Source organism: Callorhinus ursinus, unplaced genomic scaffold (genome assembly GCF_003265705.2).
Source record: "Callorhinus ursinus isolate GAN/ISIS: 27379988/994484 unplaced genomic scaffold, GSC_fseal_2.0 scaffold125, whole genome shotgun sequence".
NCBI lineage: Eukaryota > Metazoa > Chordata > Mammalia > Carnivora > Otariidae > Callorhinus > Callorhinus ursinus.
Genome location: NW_027397187.1, coordinates 69,164 through 86,996, shown reverse-complemented (window position 1 = coordinate 86,996; position 17,833 = coordinate 69,164). Strand labels below are relative to the sequence as shown.

The 17,833-nt window shown below is 56.2% G+C and overlaps 1 protein-coding gene across 14 annotated transcripts in view; it reads left to right on the top strand.

Moving 5' to 3' along the window:
- The window catches only part of CACNA1B (calcium voltage-gated channel subunit alpha1 B), a 136,008-nt gene that overhangs the window by 51,814 nt on the left and 66,361 nt on the right, over positions 1-17,833 (top strand). For 12 of the 14 annotated variants that reach the window (XM_073890002.1, XM_073890007.1, XM_073890008.1 and 9 more), the window contains 5 exons: positions 961-1,076; positions 1,737-1,793; positions 3,074-3,166; positions 11,066-11,275; positions 15,415-15,527. In XM_073890002.1, coding sequence (XP_073746103.1) covers positions 961-1,076; positions 1,737-1,793; positions 3,074-3,166; positions 11,066-11,275; positions 15,415-15,527 — 589 coding nt within the window. The remainder of the gene's footprint in view (positions 1-960; positions 1,077-1,736; positions 1,794-3,073; positions 3,167-11,065; positions 11,276-15,414; positions 15,528-17,833) is intronic. The other 2 variants (XM_025864905.2, XM_073890001.1) reach the window with 1 other exon arrangement.

Sequence of the window (17,833 nt, the reverse complement as noted above, 5' to 3'; positions counted from 1 at the left end):
CCAGGCAGGACCTGGCTCTGTTCATTGCCAGGACCGCCACAGCTCAGGCCCTGGGGGACTCTGGTCATGAGCTTGGGTCAGTGCTGGCCAGAGCTGAGCTCTTTCTCCTGCCGTCGCTGTGTGCCAGGAGTTAGGTCTGCTGGGCTCACCGCACCAAGCCCAGAAGCTGCTTCTCCTGGAGGAGAAACGGCCACTTCGCTGAGGACAGACATTGCTGTTTTGCTGCGGGGATGTGCCTACCTCTCCTTTGGGGACCTGGGTCCTGCCCCAAGCCTGGGCTGAGAGGCTCGCCATGCTGGATGCTGGGTGCACATACACTTGGGCGTGCTTGTGTGCCTGTGTGTGTGAATGGCTTCCTTCTGGCTGTGTGAGCCCAAAAACTTGTCTGGGAAGCTGGGGCTGGGCTGCTGAGGGCTAAGGAGGGCAGAGATCACTCTCCTGGTCATTGCGAGCCTCACAAGTTTGGCTGAGGTGGCTCTGGATGTTTTCCTTTCATCATTGGCTTGCCCCCATCCCTTCCCTTCTTGCCCTGTTCCTGTCTGTCCTTCCCCTCCTAGCAAGGGCTCTGGGTCTGAACCAGCAGAAGAAACAAAGTGAAAGTTCTCTGGGCAGTTCTTGCCCAGAAGATCTCTGTAGGATGCAGATGACAGCCTGGCACGTGGAGGGTGTGCGCCTCGGCCTGCTCTGGGCAGGAGGATGTGGAGTTGTCCCAGCTCTCTGGAGCCCCCTCTGGGGACTGAGGTGCTGTCCCTGTGTGCTGGAGGAGTCTGAGGAAGGAGGGTTCACCTGGGCCCTCTGAGGGCTCAGGTTGGAAGAGGCCATGGTGGTGAGGGGCGGCCCATGGCCTGCATGTCATGTCCCAGCCTCCCCTGGCTCCCTTTGCCTCTGCATCCGCACACCCATGGGGCTGTGCTCCCACTCACCCTGTCTGCTTCCTTTTCTGGCCCCTGCACCATGCAGAGAGTTTGCCAAGGAGCGTGAGAGGGTCGAGAACCGCCGGGCCTTCCTGAAGCTTCGCCGGCAGCAGCAGATCGAGCGGGAGCTCAATGGGTACTTGGAGTGGATCTTCAAGGCCGGTGAGAACCAGGGGCAGCTGCAGTGCTCCTGGCCTGGCCTCTGTCAGTGGCCATGGCGAGGGTGAGACCAGTCGAGGAGAGGGGAGCTGAGGTGTCTGAACTGTGTTCTCCAGCCCACCTGGGGTCCTGACACCAGGCGGCCATTTGGCTCTGGGGACACTGGTCTTTTTAATGGAAGCTTCTGGCATGGCCTAGCCTAGGGCTAGTTTCTGCCTGTCAGACTCAGGCGCCCTACCCTTGACCTGAGCCTGCTCTGTGCTCTGCACCTGGTTCTGGGCTTTGTCAAGCCTGGGGTTTCTGACTGTCCCCCAGCCTCAGGCCAGCATACTTTCCTCCATATGGGGCACCCGCCGTACCTCCTCAAGTGCCTTGTCAGCGAGGAACTCACCTAGTGGGGTGGCTGCTCTCAGGGGAGGGTGATATGAGCGTGGGAACAGGCCAGGCGCCCCTCATGGGGCACTGCCTGTGGGACACAGAGGGTGTCTGTCTCAACAGGAAAAGCTCAGCCATGAACCCCACAGGCTTCTGGAATTGTAAGGGCTGAGAGGGCAGGGTCGTGCAGCAGAGGGGCACCCTTATACTGGCGTGCTCCTGGGGGGTGAGCCCTGCTCGGGGGTTGGGATGGGAAGGCTCCGACCTGAGGCTGTGTCTCACTCACAGAGGAAGTCATGCTGGCCGAGGAAGACAAGAATGCGGAGGAGAAGTCCCCTCTGGATGGTAGGTGACCACTGTTAGCACTCTGTGCCCAGCGAGACGTGTGTGCGTGATGTTCTTGCTCTACCGGGCAGCTGCCCATCTATTGCAGCACACGCAGTCCTGGGCAGAGTCCATTCCGGAGGTCATGGCATGCTCCTGGGCAGTTGCGTACCATGGACCAGACTGGATGTAGCTGGCGGTGGGCTCTCCCACGACCCCTGTCAGCCTGAGGCTCAGAGCTGTGCTCACAGCATGCCCCTGAGGGCTGTGTTGTCCAACATGGCAGTTCACGTGTGACCGTGTAAGCTCACACGTAAGTACACTGCAGTGAAATAAAAGTGAAGGACCTGTTCCTCAGCCTCACCCACCCCATTTCAAGTGTTCAATAGCTAGATGGGGCTAGAGGCTGGTCAGCATAGATCTAGACCATTTCCATCATCACAGAAAGTTCTTTTTTTTTTTTTTTAAGATTTTATTTATTTATTTGACACACAGAGAGAGAGAGCGAGAGATGGAACACACACAGGGGCAGAGGCAGAGGGAGAAGCAGGCTTCCCGCCGAGCAGGGAGCCCGAGGCGGGGCTTGATCCCAGGAACCTGGGACAACCTGACCCGAAGGCAGACACCCAACAACTGAGACGCCCGTGCGCCCCCCCATCATCATAGAAAGTTCTGTTGGACAGTGCTGAATCTAGAAGCTTTCAAAGTTCAGGTTTAAACCAAGCTGGATCTGTCTCCGGGGCTCAGGGTGACGTAGCTCCCAGCCGGCCATGGCAGGACTCCTAGCACAGCCTGAGGCCACCAGGGCAGGGACGAGGGCCAGTGTGGCCATGGTCAGCAGCCCGGCGACGGGCACGGCCCCGCTGGCAGGAAGGCTATCCTCTTCATAGCAAAGCCGAAGCCAGAGAGGCTGGCCATGTCTGCTGTAGCCTCAGCTGGACCCACATCTGGGGCTCTACTGTGCCGGCCCCTCTGCGGACCTGACTGACCTCTCTGCTCTCACCTGGCCTTGGGGTGTGGACTGCTGGGGCAGCCAGCTGCAGCCTGGCCTTGCCCTACACAAATGTCTCCTGGTCTCCCTGGTAGCCACTGACATCATCAGGGAGAAAAGGGAAAGTGGCATTCCCCTCCAAATTCCTCATCCCCTTGGCTCCGAAGTCTGAGAGGGGCTCATGGGGGCCGGGATAGGAGATCCCCAGGAAGATGCGCATACCCTCAGCTGAAAGACACCCCCCAGCCCTGGGGCAGGTGAGCTGGGTGCTGGCTCATATGCCGTCCCCTCTCCTCACCCTTGTTTAAAGCAGTGTTGAAGAGAGCAGCCACCAAGAAGAGTCGGAATGACCTGATCCACGCTGAGGAGGGGGAGGACCGGTTTGCAGACCTCTGTGCCGTGGGTGAGTCTCTTTGGGTCCTCCTGGCTGAACAGGGCCTGTCCTGTGACTGGGTATAGAAAGTGCACCTAACCTCCTGCCCATCCCCTCTGGGCCACGTTCCTTCCCTTCCTTCCCTACGGCCCACCCTCCCGTGTCCATCCTGATGGCAGGAAGTGAAGTGCCTTCCGCCCTCTGGTGTGTCCCAGAGCCCGGCAGTGGGAGTGGGCTGTGTGTCTAGCTCCTGGAAGTCCCTTGTTGCCCAGTGCCTGCCGCTCACTTGCATACTCTGACTGCTGTTGGCTCTGCCGTCCCCCATGCGGACGCAGAGCCTCAGGCCGCATCCCACCGCTGAAGGGCTGCGAGTGGGTCACCGGCTGTAGGGATCGAAAGGGTCTGCTATCTTTCTACCCAGCCCCTGTCTGTCTTCCATGCTCCTGGGGCCTCTGGCCTCATCCCCATCTCCTCAAATGGTGAAAGGAGAATTCTGGTTAATTTAATCACACAGAGCCACTTTAGTTCCCTTTCTCAGGCTGGTACCAGAAGTGCTGGGCCCCTTCCCACCGAATGCCCGGGTATTGTGCGTTCTGCGACAGAAGGGGCTGAGTCATGGGTTTCCACCTTGACAGTTGGAGAAGGGCCTGCATGACAGTGAGCTTCTCATTGCGAGGCACCAAGTCACACACGATGCAGGCAGCCTTGATCTCCAGCACTTCCTGAGCAGGCCTGGGTCCGAGGTCTGCTTCTCATTATGTGGTTACATTTATGAGACAACTCTTTAATGAAAGTTGCTTGTGCATTGACTGATATCTATCAATCAATCAATCAGTCTGTGTCTGTCTCTGTCTTTCCATCTAGCTATCAATCTGTGTATCTATTGATCTGTCATCTGCCAATCATCTATCTAACCATCCATCCACCCACCCACCCACCCACCTTTCCCTCTTTTTCTCCCCACACAGGCCCAGTAAACACATGTCAGTAGCTTGGCATTTCTCCCTGTTTCTCAGATAGAACACACATTGGCATCACACCCACACACAGGTACACATACACACATACACACACGTAGAGTTTTGAGATCTTTGCATGTTACAGAAATGCTTTCATACACATTTTTCTCATCGGTACCTTTTGGAGACCACTCCCCTCAGAAGTCTAATTCTAATTCTGATTCTAACTCGGTGCTCCATGGGTTCACTATAATTTGTTTGGCAGCTCTGTGTTGATGGCCATTCATTTATTTTTAGGTTGTTTGATCTTCATTATGAAAAGTGCTGCCCAAACAAAGCCCTGGAAACATCTGCCCTTCCTTTCCAGCGCTTCTGTCCCTGTGGGTAGACCCCCAGGAGCAGGGTGCTGCGCCCACTGCCAGCACCGTCCCTCCCAGTTACGTGCCGGAGATACTTTGACTTTTGCTAGCTCGAGACCAATTTGATGGTTATAAAGTATGTTTCTTTGGGACTGCCATTCTCATTTCACTCACTACTAGTGATTTGGAGTCTCTTTTTAAATGTTGGTTTCCCATTTGAGTTTTGGCTTTGGTGATTCTTCATATACCTGTCCATTTTTCTACTGGGTGGTTTGTGTTGGCTAATTAATAAGAGACTGATGTGTGTTGTGGATCTGAGCTTTGTTACAATTTTTACAAATTTATCATGTGAGTGTAATATTTAAATAGTCCCTTTTTTTCTATTTTACCTAGAGTTTTTATTCCGATTTTGTAAAATTAATTGGAAAGATTTTTAAAAGTCTTTTCCTATGGCTTAGAATAACTTAAGTAACATAACACCTAAATAATCTGTTCTTTAAAGTTGAGATAAAGCCGTGAACCCAAAATAAAAAGAACTTGGACCAGTTTTATAAATTATGCTTTGTGAGGAAATCTTCCATTTTCTCAGCGTCTCAAACTTGCTTCTATAGAGTTGCCTCCTGTACTTTTCTCATATAATTCTTCTCATCTCTCCTGTGTTCAGCTGCGTGTTTGTTCATTCACTCGGCAAATGTTTAAGTGCCCATGACATGCAAGGAGCCATTCCAGGCACTGGGGCTTCAGTGTTGAAGGGAACGATGAAGCCCCTTCCTCTTTCAGTTTTTCTGTTCCCGGGGTGGCGTCAGACCCCAAGCAGGATGACACGAGAAGTATGCAGCGCGTCAGTGCCACCTCTGGAAAGGGGAAAAATCGAGAAGCGAGGGGCTTGGAGGGCCAGGGGGTTGGGATTTTAAAGAGAATGGCCAAAGAAGCCGCCCCCCCCCAGGGGTAAAGCTGAAGAAAGTGAGGAAGTCAACCTCATGGAAGAGAACATTCCAGCAACATGTGAGAAGACCCTGAAGCAGGAAGGAGCGTAGCACAAGTGGGGACACTGTGAGGGAGGCCAGTGAGATTGGAGGGGAGTGGCGTGGGTCGGGGGAGCGGCGCGATAGGAGATCAGAAGTTCGCGGAGGGCGAGGGCCCGGCAGGGACTCTGGCCGCTGGTGGGTTTGCAGAGGGGAGACGCCGTCCGGCTCCAGCTGGGGCACAGGAGAGCCCCAAGTGCAGGAAGGCAGAAGTGGGGCCCGTTCAGAGGCCGCCGTAGGGATCCGACCAGTGGAGGCAGCCACGGGGGTGCCCAGTGGCCAGGTTCTGGATACATTCTGAAGGCAAGGGCACAGGATTTGCCGGCCAGCTGGGCATGGGCATCAGAGGATGCGGGCGCCACGTGCCTGAGGGTGGGGCTGGGGGCTGACGCCCAGAGTCCAGGGGGAGCATGTGCTGTGTGTGCAAATGCTGGGGAACCCGTGGGGTTGCGGGCAGCTGTCTGGGGATCCGGCTGGGCGCTGTGACGGTGTTGACCCCGCTGAGGCTGGCCTGGATCAGCTGACTTTGCTCTTGCTGTTTACTGGTCGTCAGAATGTCTGTCTGTGTGCGCTGCTTTATTAATTAGGATCGTGTGGGGTTAATCTGTATGAATGATCACATAAAATGACCCAATTTTACACTTCCTTTCTTCTGTTTTTTGTCTTAAATGTCATGACTTCCTCTTGTATCTTTAATAAGTTCATCTTTCTAAATTATTTTGACTTGCTTTTTTATTACATTCCTAATTTCTCAAACTGTGCAGCGTGTTCTTCCTCTCTTCTTCACCAGCGAGGGCGCTGAAGGCTGTGCCCTCCCCTCTGCGTGATGCTTCGCTGGGCGGCCGCCTTTCTATCAGCGCCTAGACCTTGGTTGCTCTTTACTACGCATCCAGAGTCACCGGCCTTCTCCCCCGACTTCTCCCGGTCGGCTCCACGAGCGGCCCTCCTTGGCTCTCATCGTTACTGCTGTGCTCCTTCGCTACTGTGTCTTGTTTTCTTACCATCCCTGCCCCTGAGATGCCTTGTTTCCATAAGGAAATTGGTGTTATTTGCCATCACTCTGCCCCTATTGGCCCCAAAGATCAAGAACATATGACCTTTGCAGCGTGTTCGCCTCCTCCCTCGCGGTTTGAGGACGTTGGTGTTTTTAGCCCTAGGCTGTTGTTAGTCCCTGTGGTTGCTCCAGAACCCTTGCTTAGCAGGCCAGTGTGCACCCCCAGAGGCTGACCCTTGCCCGCAGGACTTTGCTTTCCGAGGTCCTCGCCTGTGGCCACTGCCCCACCAACTGCTTCCTCTGCTTGCTCTCTGTCCTGTGCTCGGCTGGTTTCCCTGAGGCTTCTGGCTTCTTGCTAAGCCTCACGTGTCCTCCTACCTGAGGCGTGAGGTCTTTTTGCTGGGTCCTCCTGCCACTCTGTGGTGTCCCCCTGGCCCCTGCTGTCCTCGTGCCACGGAGGTGCCAGGGGCCGGGGCTCTTGTAACGTGTCAGGAGCTCCTTCTGTGCCTGTGGGCTCAGGCCTTCCTTCATGGAGGGCTTTTCCCATGTGTTTAATGAGTTCATCTCCTCGCCTTGTGCTTTTTTGCATCTGGAATCCCCATTATTTCATGTTCTGTCTCCCACTTGGCCCCTGCAAGTCTCACCCTCTGTCCCTCATTCAACATTTGGCTTATGCTTCATCCTTCAGAACCACTAGTTTGGGTTCTAAGAGTGAACCTCCTCTCCTTTCATCTGCTGAAGGGAATTTTATTTTTTCTCCAAAAGTTTCTCCTTTCAGTTTTATTTTGATTGCTTTGGTGCTGTACTTGAGTCCCTGGGATTTTGCTGATTTTTCCTCCTGGGTCCCTGGCAGGGCTTCCGGGCTCACTTGCTTTCAGGGCCTCAGGCCTCAGCAGGTTCAGGCCGGCTTGGGCGTGGGGCCGGGCAGGGAAAGAAGAAGCCACATGTGGGTTTCCTCATGCCCAGCACCTCCTTTGTCCCTCCGTCTGTGTGAGGATGGCGGCGTCTCGGGCGCTGGGCTTGTCACCCCTCCATCCACCCTGTCACTGGTGCCCGTGGTTGAGCCCACGTGCCCCATGTCGTTTCGCTGACTCCCACACAACGTGCTGGGACCAGGTTACCTGTGATCTGTTTCTGAGTGAGGGCTTCTCTGGGCTGTGTGACACTGTAAAGCCACATGCCCAGGGCAGGGGTGATGGGGTTTGTGTCTCCGTGGCTTGTTGGCGAACATTACTTTCATTATCCCATGCTGGTGAGTGCAACCGTGAAGCTGGAAAGGAACACATTTCTCCTCCGTCCCTTCACTGGCCTCTGGTGGGGTCATCGAGGGTGGGGATGGATCTTAGTCATTCTGCCTTCTCTCTGCCACTCAGGGCCTAAACTCTGTACACATGTGTGGAAGGAATGGGTATTGTTTTGCAGGGCCAGCATAGACCTTATATTAACTAATGAACCCCTCTTTTGGGCATGATGGAAAGAAATCCGAATATTATGTACACTCATGCATTGTTTCACTAATGCTTAACTGTTCTGATATTCATAGGTTGATTTAATTCTTGATTTCCCTTAGCTTGATGATATATTTTTTTCCTTGAAATAAGCCTTTTGATTATAAAGAATATACACTGATTAAGTTAAACATGGAAAATGCACAGTATGAAAAGAAGCAGTCCCAATCTCTCATGATTTTCCCCACCCAGAGCTACGATTCTGGATGTGTCGTGTGTCCATGTTCACTGTGGACCCCTGCTTTTACCAAAGAGCTGGGCTGGAGTCACTGTCTGGAGCCGACCTGAGCACATGGTAGCTGCTTGCTGGGAAAGGCTGTCCTCCGGGGCACATGTCTCTGTCTCCGGAGACCCAGGACCTGTGCCATGTTTGCCTGCGTATTCCTGTTCCCTGACCAAGTGGAGGCCAGGGGGTGGGCAGGTCTCTGTCCTTGGTTCTGCCATGGTGTGCGTGGGCACACACCTCTCCCTGGGAACTGACAGGGGGGCACCTCATGCTCAGTGCGCCGGGACTCTTGCTCCCCCTTCTGTCCCTTGGAGTGTGTTAGAGGGGGGACGGGTGGGGCTTCAGGAGCCAAGTAAGGGTACGTGGTTTTGGGCAAATGTGGCTCAGGAAGCTACTGTCTAGATATGCCTCGATGAGTGAAGATGTGTGTGGTTGTTTGCATGTGGGTCTGGGTGGCTGTGCCAAGGCAGCATTCCTACGAGGCCTTCCGCATGGCAGGGGCCCACTGGTTCTTACTGGGCATGGTCCAGTAAGCCAGGTGGGGATGGCCATGGAGCCTCCCCTGGAGAACTGGCTGCTTGTCTCACTGGCCACACGGGTGCACAGAGCAGTTTGCACAGGTCACGTGCCCTCTTAACCTTCCTTCCCAGCGTGGCCCTGTGTGTGTTCCTAGGTATGTACCCATGTGATTCTGTGAGTGGTTGTGTCTTTGAGAGTGAGATGATTAGGGTGTGTGTGACTTCGTTTCTCAGTGACTCAGGAAGTGGCAGGGGATCTGAGTGTGTGGGTTCCCCGGAAGGGTCTGTGCATGGTCTGCCTGTGTGTCTGTCTCTCCTGCTCTGCACTGTCTGCCTCTCTCTCCTGCTTTGGAGGGGGGAGTGGGTGTGTCTGGCTGTGGCCTTGGCACTTTGCAGCCTCAGTAAGGCTGGCCAAGAGCTCCTGGTTAATGAGGTCGCTCTGACTAATTGGCAGTGGCTGGTGTCTGGACATGGATTGTGCGGCTGCATCCTGGCTTCCCTGGGAGGCTGTGATGGAGCAGTGTCTTCCATGGCTGTGGGTGGGGTGTGGCATCTAGGGCGTTGTGAGGTTTCTCAGAGGGCTGGTGGATGGCTCCTGGCCTGTGGACTGCTCCTTCTGTGTCTGGGGCTGTCGGTCACAGCATCTCCCCCTACCCCCCCGATGCAGCTGCTCAGCTCATAGATAAGTCTCTCCACAGGCCTCAGGGCCTGTCCTCATTTCGGTGAACTCAAGAAAACATCAGCCCCAAAATACTACTAGTGTGCCACTGAGAGTCTAGGCGCACGCGCGCGCACACACACACGCACACACACACAGAACATCACGTGGCACACACACCCTCACCCAGGGACCCGATGCCCAAGCTGACTGGGTTTGAACCCTCGGAGGCTCACACAAGCCCAGGCCCTTATTGAAAACCCTAGAGAGACCCTGATGTGCTGCAGAGACATGGGATGTCCAGAGAGACAGAGCCATGCATACTCAATACCTCCAAGCCCCCATGAAGACTGCTCAGTTGTTTGTCAAGGAGTGCAGCGGCTCTCGCGAGGGTTCTCTCCTGCCCTCACAGAGTGTGCAATCTGGTCTGGAAGCTAGGCACAGAACAGGTCAACGAGCCAATACAGGGTGGATGGTACACAGTTGTGATTATTGCTGGTAGGCTGATGACCCTATTTTGGAAAGAGTGCCCAGAGAGGGGTGTTTTGTGAAGTCCAGATGTGAAGCTGAGAAGCAGCCCGCTGTGGAAAGGACCAGTGGTGGGAAGCATTTTATGCTTAGGGTCACGGCAGGGCAGAGGTGGCATGTACGTGGTGATGGGGGAAGGCCATGGTAGCTTCATCGCAGACATTCCAGAGACTGTGTTGGGTTTTGTGGGCCATACTCACCTCTGCCTCTGCACCAGGATAACAGCCATGGACCAGACGCAAGCCAAGGAACTTGGCTGGGTTCTAGTCAAAGTACTTGAAAATAGAGGGGCGCCTGAGTGGCTCAGTCGTTGAGCGTCTGCCTTCGGCTCAGGTCATAATCCCAGGGTCCTGGGATTGAGCCCCGCATCGGGCTCCGCATCGGGCTCCCTGCTCAACGGGAAGCCTGCTTCTCCCTCTCCCACTCTCCCTGCTTGTGTTCCCTCTCTCACTGTCTCTTTCTGTCAAATAAATAAATAAAATCTTTAAAAAAAAATTACTTGAGAATAGGGAGCCAGGGGCACCTGGGTGGCTCAGTTGGTTGGGTGGCTGCCCTGATCTCAGGGTCCTGAGCTCGAGTCCCGTGTGGAGCTCCCTGCTCAATGGGGAGTCTGCTTCTCCCTCTACCTCTGCCTCTTCCCCCCTGCTTGTGTTCTCTCGCTCACACTCTTTCTCTTTCAAATAAATAAATCTTTAAAAAAGACAGCCAGTGGCTGCTGATCCCTGAGTTGAAGTGGGGCTGTGGGGGCGGGGGGAGGACCAGATGCTGTAGTGCTCTCCAAGGCCCACAGAGGAGCTGGGATGGTCGGGAGCATCGGGCCTGCTGGAAGGTGGCCAGGAGGTGCTGGGGACCATCTGGAGCCCAGTCACTGTGGAGACCACCAAGGCTCTTGGTTCCCTCACCTGTGAAATGGGGGTGGGGTCAGGCCCCACTGCAGGGGGTGCAGGGGTAATCAGCTAAATGCCAGTAACACACAGGGTCTGACGCACTTGGGGCCTTGAGCTAGACCCGGGCTGGGGCAAGTGCCCATGAAGGTGTTCTCATGGGGGAGCTATGTGTCTGAGTGGGAGGGGAAGCGTGTCCTCAAGGGTGTGTCCATGGGGCACACGTCTGTGAGGGAGAGTGTGTCCTCAGTGAGCCCCTTGTTCCCCCAGGATCCCCCTTCGCCCGTGCCAGCCTCAAGAGCGGAAAGACGGAGAGCTCGTCATACTTCCGTAGGAAGGAGAAGATGTTCCGGTTCTTCATCCGGCGCATGGTGAAGGCGCAGAGCTTCTACTGGGCGGTGCTGTGTGTGGTGGCCCTGAACACGCTGTGCGTGGCCATGGTGCATTACAACCAGCCGCAGCGGCTCACCACGGCGCTGTGTACGTAGCTGCAGCTGGGCCTCCCCTCACCTCTTCCCGAACCACCTCTGGTCTGCAGCCTGCAAATCCCGGTTCACAGCCTTTTGCCTTGGAATGCCCTGGGTAGGACCCCTGCACTGACCCCAGTGCCCCCAAGGGCCTCTGCTGGGGCCTGAGCTTCCCGTCGCAGGTAGCAGGAGGCCTAGCTGATTGAAACGGGTTAGAAACTCATCTGTCAGTGTGGTGGGAAATGAGGCGGGGTCCAGGGCACCCTGGAGGAAGTTGATGGGGTGAGCAGGCACAAGCCAGGCCACATGGACCTGTGTCCTCCCTTGGAAGGGCCTCAGACCCACGGACCAGAGGACTTAGCCCCTCATTCCAATCTGCCACAAGGCTGCGGCTCCCTTCCTGGACTCCTGGGGAGGAACGGTCCTGCCTTCTAGCTCTCTTCCTGGGCTCTTTGGCTGTTTGCATTTTTTGGTTTTTGAACCTGACCAGGGCTGGCTTACCCATGTCCATGGGTCTAAGGGCCACAAGAGTCTGAGTCATGACTTCTCTTGGCCCTGGCTGCAGTTCCAAGGAGGAAAGGAAGAAGGTAACCGGGGTGGTTGAGGCCCCTTGTCCCTCTCCAGGGACCAGGGCTGACTTTCCAGGACCAACCCTTCATACCCTAGGGCTCTGTAGGCCATGGGGAGCTTGGTCAGGCCTTCCGCCTTCCTGTTCCCTGGGAGTCAGCTGCAATAACCCTGCTTGATATCTGGGGCTGATGTGGACACAGGGCCTATTGTGGATTCCCCTTGCTCTCTCCATGGGAGTCCTGTACGCCTGAAGCCACCCTGCGGTGGCAAGAGAGTCTTTTCTCCAGAGAAGAACCCTCCTGGATCTGAGTCCTGGCCCCTGGTGGGCCAGCCACACTCCCCTCTTCCAGACCCCTGAGCCTGTCAGCTTTAAGTAGGAGCCTAGGCAGCTCTGGAAGGGTTCTTAGGAGCTCCAGACTCTGATGTCTCCACAGGCCACTTGAAAATGTGGGTGGGGGTGATGGTTGAGGGGTGCGAAGCTAGGCTGCAGTTTCCCAACCTTGTATTGAAAGCTCTTGTTGTGTAATGGGGAAGGGCATAGAGGCAGAAAAAGCCAGAGGGGCCCAGGGAGCTTTCGGCAGGCAGCCTGGCTTGGGTTGCCCAGGGGCGCAAAGTGAGGAGGCAGTTTGTGTGCTTTGAACTGCCCGCTCTGGCCCCTAACCCATATACCCTTGGACCTGTACTTTGGTGTCTGGGGACTTTGTTTGGGACTGAGGTGAGTACTTCCCTTCGTATCCCCTCAGGATAGAGTCTCCTCATCCTTGGGGGTTGGGTGGGGACCAGGGAGGTGGGGCTTCCTCTTGACCCCGCCAACGGTGCGGCTGTTCCTGGGGCTTCCTGGCCAGGCCTTTCCTTCCCATGGAAGAAGCTGATGGTGCCCAGTCAGTCTTGTGGTTACTCCTTGTTTCCTGGGGACCTGCCACCCGACCGGGCAGGCAGCAGGGCCTGGTCACACATCTGTTGTGTGGGAGCACAGTACGGGGAGTGCCCAGGTGCTGGGCCAGGCCACAGGCATCCCTGGCCACGCTTCTTCCCCCTTGCTGCTTTGTCTTCTCTGTGGTTCCCTGGGAATTCCTGAATTCATTGGCATTACCTGGGGAAAACGTCTGGCGGGAGAGATGGGTGTATGCTGGGTCTGCACACCTCTGCTCAGTGCCCTGGGCTCTCTCCTTGGCAGCTGGGCTGGAGCTGAGGAAGGCTGATCCAGCCAGGTAGGGCAGGTCTTGCAAGAGGCAGAGGCAGTGGCTGAGGTAGGAGGGGGGTCTCCGCCAGGACTAGCTTCATTGGAGCTCCCTGGGAGGCTCTGCGCTGAGACTGGCCAGCCTGCAGAGAATGGGCTGTGTGCACCTCAGCTGTGTGTCCATCCAGGACCCACCCCCAGTGCACCACCAGAACCCCTGAGACTGAAGCTTAACTGGTGCGGGGGGAAGGAAGGGAAGCAACTGGCTGTCGGGCTTTGTCATCCTCTGAGCCCCCCGGCCTCACAAGACAGGCTTGGCCATTCTGTCCTCCAGTTATGATACAGAACACTGATTAAGTTCTCTGCCCCCCACTGTGTGAATGCCCGGGGAGAGGGCTCATCTCTGTCTCCTCTGCAAGTTCAAAGCAGCACCAGCCTGTTAGTTGGATGAATGCTTCAGGAGTGAATGAGTGGATGCCCTTTCTTGGCCTCAGAGGGGAGGCTGAGCTTATGAAGCCAGGGGTGTCTCTTCCGCAGGCAGGGTGCTGGGGGATTTCTGGCTCAGGTTGCTCCCTTTCTCCGAGGAGGCCCTACCATCGGCAGCTCCTGTGCTGGTTCCTTGCACTCTGCTCTCACGTGGGTCTCCTGCGAGCAAGATCGGTGGCTGGCAGCTGTAGCTCCGAGGTCTGGTGTGTGGGCAGGGGCAAGTCCCATCTTCGGGGCCTCTTCCTCCAGGATCTGAGCTCTTCTTATGGGGTGCCCCACGGCGCAGGGGCAGGTGCCTTTGTGACCTCACGTGGAGGGGCTCTGGGACTGTGCAGGGTGTTGGGGCGCTCGGAGCTGGACTTGGGGGCGGGGCGCTCCCTCCCTACGCCCCTCACACCTGCTGCTCAGCACAGCCGGGCCCAGGTGCTGGTCATTCAGACCTGCCTAGGTCAGTGGGCATCCGTGCCGGGCTTGGGTGCCTCAGTGGCTTCTTGGCTGTCTTCAGAGGCCAGGCTTGTTGTGTGAGTTGCTACCAGGAGCTGATTATCCATGTACTCAAGCCACAGTAGGGGGTTCCCCACCTGAGACCGTGGGCCATACAGGTCATTGTGTGTCTGTGTGTGGGCAGTGGGGCTGGTGCCTCTGCTCATGCGCAGTTGGGCTACTGTAGATCTGCCCCCGACTGAGGCTGCTGGGTCTCTGTCGTGGAGTACATGGTGGAGAGCTGTGTAAGAAAGCAGATGTCAGGGTCCAGAGCTATGTGGTCCCCTCTTCTGTTGTCTGTTTTATCAGGAGCTGCTTGAGGTCCAGCTTCCCAACCAGTCCGGATGCCAGAGGCCCCAGGAAGGCTGGGCCGGTGGCCTTCTGGGGACTGGACTCTCTGAAGCTTACCCTCCACTCCTGCTCAGGGCCTGGACCCTCAGGGGCAGGCTCTGCCCTGAGTTCTGAGCCGCTTCCCTGGCTTCTCCTGCTCTGGGGCCAGAGGTCATGGTGCCTTTGGGCCACTGTACAGAATAATGAGCTGATTCCAGCTCGGCACCTGGGGAGGAGGGTCAGAGACAGTGACCTTGTTCTGCTTCCTGGACTTCCTGGTTTGACCACTGGCAGAGCCCGGCTGCCTCTCTCGGTGTCCGGACGACCTGTTGTTTCTCGCTCTGGCTGTGCGTGTTGCTCGGGCCTGGCTAGGGGCTGTGTCTTGTCTGTGTGCCTGGAATTCCTAGCATGGCCCTCAGTTCCAGTGTGGCCTCCCTTTGGTCCTGAGGCCCTTGAGGGTCTGCACTCCCAGTGGCAGGACTCCTGGCTAGGCAGGAGGGGTCGCCTGCAGGAAGGTGAAGGTGCCCAGGAGCCTCTGTGTGACTCGTAGAGTGAGGGGGTGGCAAGTGTTGGTGCCTCCTGGGAGCCTCGTGCTGGCCGGTCCAGGCAGTACTTGGGTGGTAGGTGAGCACATGAACAAAGTGAAAACCAAACTCGGTGATGTGGGGGTTTTGGAAGGGTTTCGGGGAAGTCCTCATGGAAAGACAGGGTGATTCTGACGAGGAGGCTGAGGGTCTCCACCATGCTCAGAACATGGGGCAGGGAGCAAGCCTGAAGGCAGAAGGATGGGTCTGAGGCCGTCCTCTGGGGAGTACCGTGTGGCCCTGGAACTCACTCCCGAGCCCAGTCCCAGGGCCTCACCTCCCTCCTGTCTCTGGGCAGCACCACATTTCAGAGTGGACAGGCATCTCTCTGGGCCCCTCCCGGTCCCAATCCGTTCATTATTCTCCTCCTGAGCTGAGATGTCTGAGCTCGGGGGCCACAGACCAGGCCTGCAGGGCTCAACCCTGGGAAGGCCCAGAGGTCTGGTGTCCTCCAGTCTGGGCTGGAGCCAGGTGGGGGGAGGCTGAGAGCTAATCCCCCTCTTCTCCGGCTTCTCCTAGACTTTGCAGAGTTTGTTTTCCTGGGTCTCTTCCTCACAGAGATGTCCCTGAAGATGTATGGCCTGGGGCCCAGAAGCTACTTCCGGTCCTCATTCAACTGCTTCGACTTTGGGGTGAGTAAGATCTTCATGAGAGGTGCCGGCTGGGGTCCAGGCAGGTCCAGCTGTGTCCTTGCTCGAGAGTGCACACAGCCCCCTCCCAGTATACTGTACCCAGTGTGTGCTGGGGTCTGTGCCGCAGGACCCAGACAGTTGAGCATCCTGTGACCCTGTGTGGGTCAGGAAGCTCCCTAGAGACAGGGAGAGGCCTTTGGCAAAGGGACGTCCTGTGTCCTGGTTGGGCCCTGACTTATGGGGGTGTCAGCTGCAGGACACCCTCCTTCCCACTTCTGACCCTGTCTGTAGAATCTGCAGATCAGCTGAAGGTGTCCCCTCTGTGTCTGGTACAGCCGTCTTTCAAATGTGCCACTGCTCCGCAGAGGGCTCAGTGTCCCCAGCAGAGCTCAAGGGGGTGTGATCCTGCTCCCTCACTGTCCTGCAGATCTGGCTCTGGGCAGCTTGGACACATGCTTCAGGGAAGACCTGACAGGGGCATGATGGTCCAGCCCTTCTCATGGGGCTGGCCTGGGTCCCCTCACCAACCTCTGTAGGTCAGGGAGGCCTCAAAGGCAGGTGTTCAAGACTCCCTGGGACAAAGCCCTTCCCAGGCCAGCAAGCACACGGACACCTCCCCGGTGCCGAGCCCAGAGCCCAGGGAGGAGCTCTGACCCAGTGGAGGCTCTCAGTGAAAAGTGGCCATGCCAGCCCTGAGGAAGGTTCACGCCTCCGCAGAGTTCTGGCTGTAGGTAGACGTTCAACTCGAAAATTCAGTGTGACATTGACTTTTTCTGTCAGTGGAGTTGATGGAACATTGTGTCCGCGGCTCTGTTAAATCCTCACCAGGGCTCCTGCTTTGTAGACGAGTAACTGGAGTTGTTGTGGGATTGGCCCAAGGCTGCCCAGGTACTTTATGGGGGAGGCAGTGTGAACCCAGGAGTTCTGGCCCTGGGGTAGCAGGTTTGTGCCACACAGCGCTGCCTGATCTCTGGGGGAAGGAGGGGCGCTGGCTGCCCAGGGTGTGCTCTGAGACACGGATACCTGCGGTTCTTCCTGGGATGGCTTCTTGTCCCTTTTGCCTGCTGAGTCACGAGGAAAGCCTGTAGCTCACACAGGCTGGAGGGAACCCAAAGAGGTTAGCAGATCTCAGAGAATCCTTGATCTTGTAAATGTGTTTGTATCTTTTGGTTTGAACTAACTGGATCCCAGGACATGGGAATGATTTGCACATAAGCTAACAAATTATTCCAAAATTTAGCAGCATAAAATAAGTGTGTATTATCTTACAGTTTCTATAGGTCGGGGGTCCAAGGCTGGCTTAACCAGGTGCCTGTGGCCCAGGGTCTCAGGGAAGTCACAGTGCAGCTGACAGCTGGGACGCAGCCATTCCAGGGCTTGATTAGGGCGGGAGAATTTCCTTTCAAGCTCATCATATGGCTGTTGATGGGACTTCCAAGCTCACTCCTGTGGTTGGTGGCAGGCCTCAGTCCTGGTCACGTGGGTCTCTCCCCAGGCTGCCTGAGTGTCTTCAGGATGTGACAGCTTGTGATCCGAGACAGAGACTGAGAGTACCCAAGACAGAAGCCACAGAAACCCAGGCTCAGAGAGACGACCCATCAATTCTGCCATATTATATTTGTTAGGAGTGAGTCACCTGGCCCAGCCCACGTTTAACAGGGGTGGGGAATATTAATTACCCAGGGACATGAACCCCAGGAGGCAGGGTCACTGGGGGCCGTCTTAGAGGCTGCCTGCCACAGTCTACGCTCTGGTGTAGACCACATCCTTCCTGATGTAAAAGACACCCGCGTCCTCCCGCTTCCCCGGCCACCTCCCATTACAGTGTCAGTTCAGAGTCCAGGGCCTTCATCCAAATCAGGCCCAGGTAGAGTCACGGCTCCTCAGGACAGCTGCTCAGTCCCTCCCCACCTGTGGACCCATGGAACTAAAAAGACAAGCTGTCACCTGCCCGTTGGCGGGACTGGCATGGATGAACTGCCGTTGGCATTCTTGTTCCAAGGGGACCGTGGGACACACAAGGGAGTCTCTGGCCCATAGCGGTCCAGGGATCCACCTGGGAAAAGTTGGGGATCCTGGGATTAGTTCTAAGGACTGGGACGCCCTCTGGGCTTTTGGTTTTGGCCTCTGCATCACCTTTCTTGTTCCAGGAAAGATAGCATGTGTTTTCAGCTAGACACTTCTCTCAGCCTGCTTCCTACTGGTAGGACTTGAGGAATCCAAAGGCTTTTGTCTTGTACTGTCTGTGTCCCTTTCAACCCAAGCTGGTGAGGTCTCTGCATAGCTAAGTCTTTCAGTGTGCTGTG